Source organism: Melanerpes formicivorus, unplaced genomic scaffold (genome assembly GCF_026170545.1).
Source record: "Melanerpes formicivorus ecotype bairdi unplaced genomic scaffold, bMelFor1.0.p_v2 SCAF_1, whole genome shotgun sequence".
Lineage (NCBI taxonomy): Eukaryota > Metazoa > Chordata > Aves > Piciformes > Picidae > Melanerpes > Melanerpes formicivorus.
Window position 1 is genome coordinate 24,430,508 of NW_027142353.1, and position 12,599 is coordinate 24,443,106.

Below are 12,599 nucleotides of genomic sequence, written 5' to 3' on the forward strand. Positions count from 1 at the left end.
TTCTTGTCACATGTGGAAGAAGGCAAGAGTTCAGGTTCAGTGATTTAGGATATAGATTTGGTGAAGCAAAATTCATAGAAAATACTATAAACAATCCTTGAGAGAGTTGCACGACATTTGATTTCTATTCAACTCCATATGGTGTTGATGACACTAGATGAGACAGTTGTCAAGCATTGCTGTGGTCACTGTGTTAAAACAGGTTAGTTCGTTTGAGACTTTAGGACACAGTTTTCTGTTGTCAGTATGCTTTGAGGTAAAAAGAGTTGCACTGTGAATTCACACAGAAAAAAATTTCTTTTTAAAGATGTTGATACAATACTTAGTTGTTCCAGGATGGGTTTGGGTTTTTTTAGATGTTTCTTTTGTTACCTCATTCACTGATAGTTGTGTAGAAAAATCGAGGACTTAGCTGGTTGTGTCCTGACTGCCATGCTAGCATTCTGTAGCTTTGAAATTCTTATTTTTCTGTGTATTATTTCCAATTTTGACTGTAGATGACATTCTTAGCTTTGCTTCACTGCCATCCAAAACAAGATTTGTGTATGCCCCAACTTCAGAGGTTGTTATTCTGTGTTTGAATGGTGTGAAGATTTTGGAGCCTTCTAGAGATCCTTCCACCTGCAGGTGGATATGAGCAAAATGTTTGCACTTAACGTAAGTGAGAAGATAGTAGGATGCACTTGAGCAGCGGCCTGTCTTGCACTGTGGGGCCCCAAAACTGAACAGAGTAATCTACATACAGCTTAGAGTGCTACAGTAAAAGGGAATATTCACATATCACTGTACTCTGCCAAATGCAGCCCAGGATGCAGTCAAATCTTAATTTAGATAGGAGTGTATTTTTGGGTCACATTCAGCTTCATGTCTGCCTGAGACCTCCAGGTCATTTTCCACACATCAGCTTCCTATTCACTCAACCTTTGACCTCTGCTGTTTTGTGGTGTTACATTGTCATAAGTGCAAGAATTTTGCATTTGTCTTTGCATATAGTTTTTAGGGAACAACATGATTGCATGAAAAATTACTTTATTTTAAAACATACCAGAATAATGGAGTCTCTTGAGCATATCTGAAGAGTGGACATGATCAAGATGGTTAGGGAGAGTCTCATGGCAATACTGTTCCATTATGAAGTTGTCCTACTGAAGCGTTGCTAGAAGTTGTACTCAGAAAAAATCAGTAACATGAATGGCTAGAAATCATCATGGTGAGAATTATCTACCTGTAAATTCTAAAACAACTTAGAAATGGTACTTCTGTCCTTCTAATTCAGTGCATGTATAATTCCTACAGTACTAAGAGAATAGAAAGCCACATACTGTGCACCAGATTCTGAAGGGTTCAGATAACTGCAGATGAGTAAGTCAGACTTTGTTACACAAATCCAGTGAGCACATAACAAAGTAGTAAACATACAGATAAATGTGATAAAGGTGTTAACAGGGTTTTTCTAGAGGGAAAGGAAAAGGGAAGTTAAGTTATGTCTTTTCAAAGTCATACCTGGAAAGAGTCAACAACCACGTGGATAAGGCTTATCTAATCAGTGTGATGTCCTTGGATTTCTTAAAAATAACAAAAAACCTTTGATTATCAAGGTTCTTAATCAGTCTATTAAAGAAACTGAAGTGTCATAGAATGGGAAGGCCCTCCCATGGGTTAATAATTGGTGAAAACCAAACTAGATACAGTGAGTACCTTAAGAGTGCTGTTGGCACTCAAGAAAGACACTGAAGTTATGCTAAGGTTTTGTGTTTTGGAAATGAGGTATTGATGCTTGGTGGGGAGCAAGCACATGGAATTTGGAGAATTATTTGGAAAAGAATAGGGAGTCTAATAGAAAATGTGCCATGGAATTACACAACAACATGGCACTCCATTGTTATGAACACTATATCCATCCCTGCCCTCTGCAGAAATAAAGTGCAGGGGCAGCAAGAACCATCAAAGGTGATAAAATAGACTGTATGTTTTAACTTTCAAAAGCAATTACGACTCTTAATTTATCCTGGAAATATGATCTTCAGATGGCTTTGTTCTTTCTAAAGCAATGAAGAGGTTAAAAAAAGATATGTTGACCTCCAGGAGGCTTAGAAGGAGATACACAGGCACTAATAGCCAGGGTAGCTAATTGTGTTTCACTGCATTTTGCAGAGAGGAAGATCACACACAAAACAGGGCATAACAGACTTTTGTTAAACTCTAGGTAGCTACTTAGTTTCTGGAAGAGCACTGTAAAGTTGTTTAAAGGTGAAAGAATAAGAGGCTGCTGCATCCCAATCAAATCTGAAGGCCTGAGAATAGGTTCTTGGATGAAGCAATCTGTTTGAAGTGGTGTATGAAGGGCAGTTAGCATCAAGGACTCATTAGGACCCTTCTTGGTATAACTCTTGTAAAAACGCATAGGTATTACTCCTGTACTGGATAATGGGTAAAAAAGGAAGAGGAATGGAAGTTGTGCCAAAGCCCTTCTGGCCCCATTGGCCCCTTTAAAAGTGAGCTGTGGGAAAGAACTATTAAACCTCTCACCCAATAACTAAATGACAGATGTATCAGTAAAATAAATGTCTCCAGTATTTTCAGACTTGTTTGTTCCCTTATTCTTTTTCTGTAGTCAGACTTCTTTGGTTTTGTTGGTGGTGGTTTTTGGTAGGTTTGGTTTTGGCTTTTTGTGTGTGGAGTATGTGTTTTGGTGGTGTGTTTTTCTTTGGTCTTTTTTAAGCTATGGCATGGAATATGAAATTCCTAGAGAAAAGTGCCCTGGTACTTTTGTAGTTCAGTTTGTTTGTTTGTTTTTTACTTGGCTTAAGACTTGCTTACCTACCAGTCCTCTCATGGACAGCTTATAAATAGGAAGAGAACAGCTTTCTCTGCAGGGTTGGTCTACTGTTTTGCATGTATTTTGCATGTGTACACGGCACTGGTGAGGCTCCATCTCAAATACTGTGTTAAGGCTCAGGCCTCCCACTACAAGAGGGACATAGAGGTGCTGAAGTATGTCCAGAGAAGGGCAACAAAGCTGCTGAAGGGCCTGGAGAACAAGTCTTGGGAGGAGTGGCTGAGGGAGCTGGGACTGTTTAGTCTGCAGAAGAGGAGGCTGAGGGGAGACCTCATTGCTCTCCACAACTCCCTAAAATGAGGTTGTAGTGAGGTAGCTATCAGTCTCTTCTCCCTAGTATCAAATGATAAAGTGTGATGAAGTGGCCTCAAGTTGTGCCAGCAGAGGCTGGACCTGGGGGTGCTGATTGACAGCCGCCTAAATGTGAGCCAGCAGTGTGCCCAGGTGGCCATTAGGGCCAATGGCATCCTGGCCTGCATTAGGAATAGTGTGGCCAGCAGCAGCAGGGAAGTCATTGTGCCCCTGTACTCTGCATTGGTTAGGCCACACCTTGAGTCCTGTGTCCAGTTCTGGGCCCCTCAGTTTAAGAAGGACATTGAGACACTTGAAGGTGTCCAGAGAAGGGCAACAAGGCTGGTGAGAGGCCTTGAACACAAGCCCTATGAGGAGAGGCTGAAGGAGCTGGGATTGTTTAGCCTGGAGAAGAGGAGGCTCAAGGGTGACCTGATTGCCCTCTACAACTACCTGAAAGGTGGTTGTAGCCAGGAAGGGGTTGGTCTCTTCTCCCAGGCAACCAGCACCAGAACAAGAGGACACAGTCTCAAGCTGTGCCAGGGAAAGTTTAGGCTCAAGGTAAGGAGAAAGTTCTTCACTGAGAGAGTAATTCATCATTGGAATGTGCTGCCCAGGGAGGTGGTGGAGTCACCATCCCTGGAGGTGTTCAAGGGGAGATTGGACGTGGCACTTGGTGCCATGGTCTAGTCATGGGTCTGTGGTGACAGGTTGGACTCAATGATCTTTGATGTCTTCCATCTTTGGCCATACTGTGATACTAGGAAAAATTTCTTTGCTGTAAAGGTGCCCTGCAAGGTGCATCTGTGGTATGGTGGTGTTAAAAAAGGGCATTTTAGGATAACTGGACTCGATCTAGATCTTTTCCAAATGAAACAATTCCATGATTCTGTTTTGTTCAAATACAGGATTCTTGGTAGACTTTCGTTCTTCAATTCCTTGCCTTTGGCTAGGAGGGGACACTTAGAGGAAAGTTGGGAATATTCTCTTAAAAAGGAATGTGGTGGCCAAATACTACTTCCTGTAGACCAGCATGCCTTAGGAGGGTATGTCATACATAGTAGCATATGGCATGTTTTTCAGGTGGTGTGGAAAAAGATTTCAATAACCACAAATGGTAGAGGTAGAATAGGAGGGGATTATGCTTTCTGTTAGATGCCCATCGCCTCTATTACTCTGCTTTGCGAGACAAATGTGAATACAATGAATTAAAAATGTTGGTGTTTGATTACTGACCTGTAAGATTACATAGGAGAAAGTTTGAGAGAGCCTATCTTGACTCTTGATTTCTCTGTTTTTTTTTTCTTCAAATGTGTAAGTGCTACATTTGTGTTGACTATATACAGTTCAGAGCTACTGTCTATTAATAACACATTGGAACAGCATGGTTTACCTGATCTATCTACTTGTTTTTTGTTTTAGGGGTTGTTTCTCTATTGGCTGTTCATCCTTCTACAGTAAATACGCTTGGAAAGCAGCTCCTGCCAAAAACGTTTGGACAGTCTAATGTCAACATTGCACAACAAGTGGTAAGGAGACACTGCTTTTAAAAAGTTACTCCTTGTACTATTTACCCATACTGCAAACCTGACTTGTAGCTTGATAGTCAGTATACCTTGTCATGAACAGACAGTCTAAGCTTGGTTTTAATTTTAGTATGTTTTATACAAAGAAAGGCAAATCTGACTCAAGTCAACATGGAGATACCTGAATGTTCAGGTGGGTTTATCTTTTGCTAGTCTTGCCACTTAAAATCAATGGCTCTTTTAGATTCTGCTTTGAAATCAGACAGAGAGAAATATAAATGAGGTCTGTGAGTACATTTTTGCTGAGATCAGTTATGTGAAACAAAATTGAGAACAGAGCCACATCTCTTTGTGCTTAATTTAAATACAATACATACTGTGAGCTTTGTGTAACATACATGAAATAAGAGGTTTCAAGTAATCTAATAATGCAGGAGGTAATATGTAAGTTACGTTACTTTATTGTGATCTGGAAAGTAACTGTAACATATAAACTTAGGGGATAGATGGAGAGAGAGCAGTGGCTATTGTTTTATCTTGACTTCAGAAAGGATTTTGATACTGTCTCTCATAACATACTCATAGGTAAATTTCAAGGTAAATTAGATGATTGCACCATGGAGGTGGATTAGTAACTGGCTCATCAACAGAGTTCAGAGAGTTGTGATCAGCAGTGCAAAGTCCAGTTGGAAGCCTGTGGCCAATGATGTTCCCCAGGGATCAGTAGTAGGTTCAGTTTTGTTCAATATCTTCATCAGTGACCTAGATGAGACAATTGAGTGTATCCTCAGCAAGTTTGCTGATGATGCAGAACTGGGGGAGTGGGGTGGCTGGTGCTGACATCCAACAAGATCTGGACAGGCTGGAGAGCTGGGTGATGGCAAACCTCATGAGGTTCAATAAGGACAAGTGTAGAGTCCTGCAGCTGGGGAGGAATAGCACAAGGCACCAGAACAGACTAAGATTCATCCTTCTGGAAAGCAGCTTCCTGAAGAAAGGCCTGCTCTAGTGGACTTTGAGTTATCCATGGGACACTAACATGCCCTTGTGGCCGAGAAAGCCAACAGCATCCTAGGGTGCATTAAGAAAAGTGTATCCAGCAGATCTAGGGAGGTTCCTCTCCCCCTCTACTCTGCCCTGGTGAGACCACACCTGGAATACCATGCCCAGTGTTGGGTTCACCAGTTCAAGAGAGAGGCATCTGCTGGAAAGAGTCCAGAGGAGAGCTATGAGGATGATTCTGGGACTGGGACATCTCTCCTGTGAAGAAAGACGGAGAGAACTGGGGCTGTTAAGTTTTGAGAAGACTGAGCAAGGATTTTATCAATGTCTCCAAATATCTGAGGGGTGGGTGTCAAGATGAAGGTGATAGTTTCTTTTTGGTGATTCCCAAGTGGTAGGACAAGGAACAACAAATACAAGCTAGAACACAGGAGATTCCAGCTCAACACAAGGAGACACTTCTTTACAGTGAGGGTGATGGAGCACTGGAGCAGGCTGCCCAGAGATGTTGTGGAGTCTCCCTTTCTGGAGACTTTTCAAACCCCTCATGGGTGCATTGCTGTGTGGCTTGCCCTAAGTGATTGTACTTTGACAGAGGGGTTGTACTCAATTTCTGGAGTCTCTTCCAACCCATAACATTCTGTGATCTGAAATTAAATGTCTTATTCTTTAGTTTCTTCTTGACAGGATGGTAGTTTCCCATCTTTCTTCTCCAACTCTAAGCTCCAAGGAATGCTTTGCCATTGAGGCTGCCTCAACATTCAAATTGTACTACTTCCATCTGTACAGATGTAGTGCAAGTTGTTCACTGTGCTGTACTTCCTGCAGTGGTGGTATTTCCAGCAGCCACTTGGAAGTTAGCACGGAGCAAAATGAATTTTACTGAAGGAAATTGCTCCTTCAGTAGGAGGCATCTTACTAATAATTTTGCAGACAAGGAAATTCAGAGTAGCTAGGCATTCTTTTAGTAACTAGCAGTACAAGAAAAATGTTTTAACTATAGATCATAGGCCATAACAGCATAAAGGGAGTCCCTTCTGGGCATTATTGTGAGACTGTGTACATACTTGTATTTAATGTTGAAAATGAAATGTTCTTTCAGTAACTTAGAAAATCTTCTTAAAAGTAGCAAACACAGCAGATAATAATGAAATTTCAGATAATGTGATGCTTTGTTAAAACTTTTCATCAGTGAGTAAAGTAAGATTTGCAACTATGTTTATGCGCATATAAAATTCTTGTCTTCTACCAGAAGAATTTAAATCAACAAATCATCTATATTATCGATGACTAATTTTATATAGCAACATTATTTTTAAAATAGGATTCTGAAGTATTGATTATTCTTAATAGTGGCTTTGTTATCATTACTGTGGGAAATTCACATTTACAGTCATAATTTTTCCAATACTTTAAATGTTAGTCTGAAGATGATAGCTTTTTTGGGGGGAAAGAAGGGGCCCATATCAGCATATTAGTATTGTGTGTTATCGTTACAAAATTAGGATGTTGAAGGAGAGATGGAGATTTTGGTTTGTGCATATACAGAGAGAAATTTTGGGTAAATGTCTGTTGACTTTACATTACTGAAGGAGATAGTGTGAATTATTTAAAAAATCACCTCTAGAACCCTGAAAATTAGAAGGAGATAAATTGGCTGTCAGTGTGCAAGATGTTCTTGGGAAGCACAGTTGAGGAGCTAACTTATGACCCTGCTCAACTTTCTAAACTTTGAGTGGTAAAACCATTTTTTTAATACTTAAGTACTTAATTTTCTGAGCTTGTGTTCTTTGATCAGATAGTCTGATTTTTGTTTTTCTTATTAATGTTTCCATACAAGCTCTTCTGTTGAGCACAGTGAACTGGAATGTGGGGGCCATCTCACCGTTTTCCCCTATTGTCTTAGTCTTAGTCATTAACAAAGAACTTAACTGTAACCTTGTTCCCTTTGAAAATCAGAGTGGTTAGAGAGACAGCAGGCACTTCTTTTTCTGCTTGTGCTTGTCCCCTCCACTCAAGTGCCTGTTTTCTCTAAAAACATCCTCTCTAATTCTGTCTGTAAGCTTCTATTTTAGGATGTTCACAGTGGCTCAATACTGCTTAACTCTTTTCAGTCATGCTCTTTCCATTCAAGTCATGATTGTTTATGAACTTCTGAGTAAAAGCTAGGAATATTAACAGTTCTATTAAGGAGCCAATAATACTAAGTAATTCCTTAGAAGGTTCTGAAACTCTAGATTATAGGGGCTTCCTTAATAGTAATACATTAAAACATATAATTCTGTCTAGTTTGCAGACTTTTGTGAGTTAGAATTGGAACGCAAAACAGTTTTGAGTGTGTTAAAAATGCTTCGTTTTTTCTACTTTGGAAATTAACTTGTGAAATTGAACACACTTCTATTTATTTCTTTGCAGATTTATGTAGTTGAAGACACTAATGATGAGCACAGTAAATGTCCAGAGTTTGCTGCTGCCAAATATTATGGTTTTCTCCCAACTGTAATACTACTTCCTGCCCTGAACTGGCTTGTCTCTTATCTTTAATGTACAGTCATACAAGTTCTAGCTGTAGCACTGGGATAGTGGTGGGGCTGCTTGTGCAGTTAGGAAGCTTGGGAATAGAGTGGGGCCCCCTAGTTTTAGCCTCCCAGGGGCAAAGTGTTGAATCATCTCTTCCCATCCTCTGTAACTGCATTCCAGGGAATAAAAACTGTCTGATTTCCTCTGTTCTCTGTTTGCATTACTTGATTAATACATGGGTGGTTTTTACAGTCTTTGGCACATTTGGGGAACCGGACCAGTAAATAGCAGATTTGATAGTGGTTTTTTCATGGGAAACAGCTGTTTCACATTTTTTGGTATTCTCTACCCTCATTCTGTTATGGTAATGAAAAATAGTATAGGAGATTAGTTGACTGGCCATAACAATTAAAACATTTTAACTGTGGGACAAAGCTAGTGGAGAGGTGAGGAGGACCTAAAGTTTTCCAGCTTTCAGAAGTGGATGTAAAAAACTTGTATGTTAGCTACTCACAGGGTAGTAATACAAAGAGACAGTATTTGGGAAAAAGCAGCTGTTTGTCCTTCAAGGCAGCTGAGACATCTAACAGTCACTAGAGTTCCTTTGCATTCTACATTTAAATATTGGTTCATTTTAACTTACACACATAAAATGTTTCAATTTGGGTTTTTTGTTTTTCTATTTTACTCTTTTTAAGGATAAATTATTTAAGCTAGCCTAAGGAAGAAACTTAATATTATAGATTCTATGATGAGGCAGAATCTGGCAGGGTTTGGGATTTTTCCTTATTTTTTCCTTTTTTTCTATTGGTGAGGACAGGGCATGTGTGTTTTCATATTGTCTGAGTTAGTGTCGAACAGTGTTAAATGTAACAAACACGAAAAGCTCATTTATGAGGAATGCTCATTACTTAGGGAGTGCTCTAGCTATATAATCTGTAGTCTGAAAGTTTTTATGCTAGTGCACATCTAATAGGAGTAAGTAGAAAAAGAGTGTTAGTATTTAAATAAGGGATCATTCAAATTGTGCAGCATATGACTATCTTGGAATACTTAGAATAATTTAGAAAATTATCATATCTTTCCTGTAGGTTATCGGTACACCTCAGAGACCTTCAGCGCCAAATACTATCCTGGTAGGAAGCCCACATACACCTAACACACATTTTGTATCACAGAACCAGACTGCTGATTCTTCACCATGGTCTGCTGGGTAAGTAAAATAAAATTTAAAGGATTAATAAATGGTTTTGAACTTATGTTCTAAATGGTCACTGTGATAGTGTATATAGTGTATGTACTCCTCCTGCTAGCGGTGTGGGAGAGACAGTCTGTTTATCTTTACATCAGAAGCACTTCACCACTAACATATATTGTACTGAAATTTGGAATAGTCACACAAGTGAAGATCCCCTGATATGTCATAAAAGGAGTACTTTCTGGAAACTCAGATATTCTCACATTTACATACATTTAGAGAGTTTAACTTCTAAAAAGAACATAGAAATTAATCTAACTTAATTCCGTTTTTAATTTGTTGTTTCTCTTTTGCTGATTTATTTCTACAAAAATATAGTACATTTCAGATTGAACATATGTATCCTAAAGTATAACTTGAAATAAGAGTGTGGTCCTTTTTAGGAGAAAGTATTAGATTCAATTGATGCATTCTTTTGGTGTCTTTTCTCTTGCAAGCTTGTTTTTAAGAATCTTATTAAATTACTTTAAGACTAAATTTACAATCGGTGTCTTATTATGCATGAATGGATTTCTGCTTTGGAATTATACAGTGAAATGAGAGAGAACTGAGAGATGCCATTGCTGCTACTATTTTTGTTGATACTTTTATTGTTCTTCAAATTACAAAGAATTTTTAAATAAAAAGATGCACATAAAACTTGTATCTTGTAACTTTGAAGTTTTCATAGCAACTTCGTATACTGTATAAGTTCAAATCTGTGTTTTAGTAATAGTGTAATGTTTAGTGAGGTAAAGCAGTATCAGACTTTGTTCAGTCAGTATTGGGCATGCTACTTAAATGAAAAAGAAAACAAACCAAAAACCAACACAGAAAAACTGACACCAAAGAAAACCTGAAAGACAAAAAAAGTTACCTCCTGAAATTAAATTTTCATGTCTTAAATTTATCCCCCTGTCCTTTTTTTCTCTCAAAAGGATGTTTTCTTTATTGATTTCTTCAAGAAATATCCCTATTGTTAACCTACCTGGAGCTAGCAGAGTTGCCAAAAGAATGAATTTGTATGATTTCAGCATCAATATGTTAGAATTGTTATGTACTGTAAATGCTAGGGGCGGGAGAAAAATGTTGGGAAAGTGTGAGAAGCAGAACAAAAGGGCAGGCCTGTTTTTTTACAGCAATGTGCCTGTATTTGAAAAAAAAATAAAAACAGCAACAACACAACAACAACAAAAACATTAAATATTCCAAAGTTCAAATCTTAAAATATATTATACGTATATTTAGGAAGCGGAACAAAAAAGGAGAGAAGAATGGCAAGGGTTTACGTCATTTCTCTATGAAGGTTTGTGAGAAGGTACAAAGAAAAGGAACCACCTCATACAATGAGGTGGCAGACGAGTTGGTTGCAGAATTCAGTACCACTGATAATCACATTTCACCAAATGAATCAGTAAGTATATGGGAGGTCATTTATATGTGAACTGAATGGGGGAAGAGATATTTCTCTTCAGACTATTGTAGTTCTTTTCCTACTGCTAAATGAAGCAGTTCAGACATCACCTGATTTTTACCCATTTACTGTACTATATTTATTTTCAAATATCTTTGTCATAGGTATGTTGTTTTTTATTAATGCACTATGTCTACAGCAGGCTTATGACCAGAAGAATATTAGACGACGTGTCTATGATGCCTTAAATGTCCTTATGGCCATGAACATTATCTCTAAGGAGAAGAAGGAAATCAAATGGATTGGTCTACCTACTAACTCGGCTCAGGAATGTCAGAATTTAGAGGTATGTGTAAGAAGCTTGTAATGTCTTTGTGCTTGAGTAAATGTTTACAGCTTTAATATGTTTTGCTGCAGCATGTGATCTTCTGAGATAGCAAGGTGGAACACTGTGGTCTCTTGGCTTGTTTTGAAAATTTGATTTATATTTGCCAAACACACAGTTAAACCTCTGCATGGATTAAATATCTTTTTTTCTTCAATTCTTCTGTGTCAAAAATAACACTTTGTCACAGCTTTTACATTATATGTGAAATAGCTCTGAGTGCAGGTTCATCAAACTGAAAGATTAATGTCCAGCATGGCAATAGTGGTGCTGTAGGGTTAGGAAGATCTCTTTCTCCAGGTATCTGTCATCATGGATCTGTTTTTTTTCTGCTGTAGAGTAGTATATATATGTATATATATGCATTGCCCCTTTATCACAGTATCACAGTATAACTAAGGTTAGAAGAGACCTTGAGGATCATCAAGTCCAACCTGTCAACCACAGACCTCATTTTGTTGCTGCTGATCCTTCTGCATTTCTGACATCATTATTAATCTTAAATGAGCATGCCAGACTCTGCACATCTTGGGCAAGAAGTAACATGTTTTATACCAAAAAACATTCATAAGTTCTGGCAGGATTTTTTGGGGTCTTTTGTATCCTCAGATTTGCAGGGTAATAGTTACTGAGGTTTACTACTAAAGACAATTTACTTTATCAGAATAGAATGAGACTTTGTATTTGCTCTTGATAAGTCTAAATTCCCTTTAGCAGGGCTGAAAAAATCACTCTAGAATCTGACAAATTGAAAAAAAAAAGTGTTTTGGAACCTATCTACCATGGGCTTAATTCTATGGACATTTTTTTGATACCGAGAATTAATTTTTCAGTTAATGCTGTAATTACTGTCTAGGTGAAGAAAATACAGGATATCTAATCAATCTGAGTTTTATTTAATGTTTATTATCCCAAGTCTAAATTAAGAGAGCAATAACTGGGCCCTAAATAGTAGGGTGAGTTTGTAAGGTGAACTGGTTTGAAGATGACAGTGCTGTGTTGTGAGTAAGAAACAGCTAGTTGGAGGGGTTGTAAAAGCGGATCTCTGAATCGTTCTCACAAAGTAGGACATTGCCACTAGTGTTGGAGCAAAAGAGAAACAAGTGTGGCTCATTTGGGTGGGTTTGATGTCATGATTGAGAATGCTCTAGAGAAGAGTAGGATAACATAAATACTTAAACAAAAAGAGCAACTTAAAATACAATAATGGCACAGTGAAGGTTCATGTGTTTAAGATGGGAACAATGATTACTTCAATACCGAAGTAAAACCTTGTTAATCAAATGTCATAAGAGAAGGAAAGAGTTCTGTTAACTATTGAATAATTGATCTAAAAGTGTAATATGGTCTTGAAAATAGCAAAAGTCCTAAACTGTGTTGGTCTT

The 12,599-nt window shown here is 38.2% G+C and overlaps 1 protein-coding gene across 4 annotated transcripts in view; it reads left to right on the forward strand.

Annotated features, from left to right (window-relative positions):
* Nucleotides 1-12,599, forward strand: part of TFDP1 (transcription factor Dp-1) — a 50,943-nt gene that overhangs the window by 23,856 nt on the left and 14,488 nt on the right. For 3 of the 4 annotated variants that reach the window (XM_068137169.1, XM_068137195.1, XM_068137178.1), the window contains exons 4-7: nt 4,553-4,659; nt 9,270-9,391; nt 10,664-10,829; nt 11,029-11,175. In XM_068137169.1, the coding sequence (XP_067993270.1) occupies nt 4,553-4,659; nt 9,270-9,391; nt 10,664-10,829; nt 11,029-11,175 (542 nt within the window). The remainder of the gene's footprint in view (nt 1-4,552; nt 4,660-9,269; nt 9,392-10,663; nt 10,830-11,028; nt 11,176-12,599) is intronic. The other variant, XM_068137186.1, reaches the window with a different exon arrangement.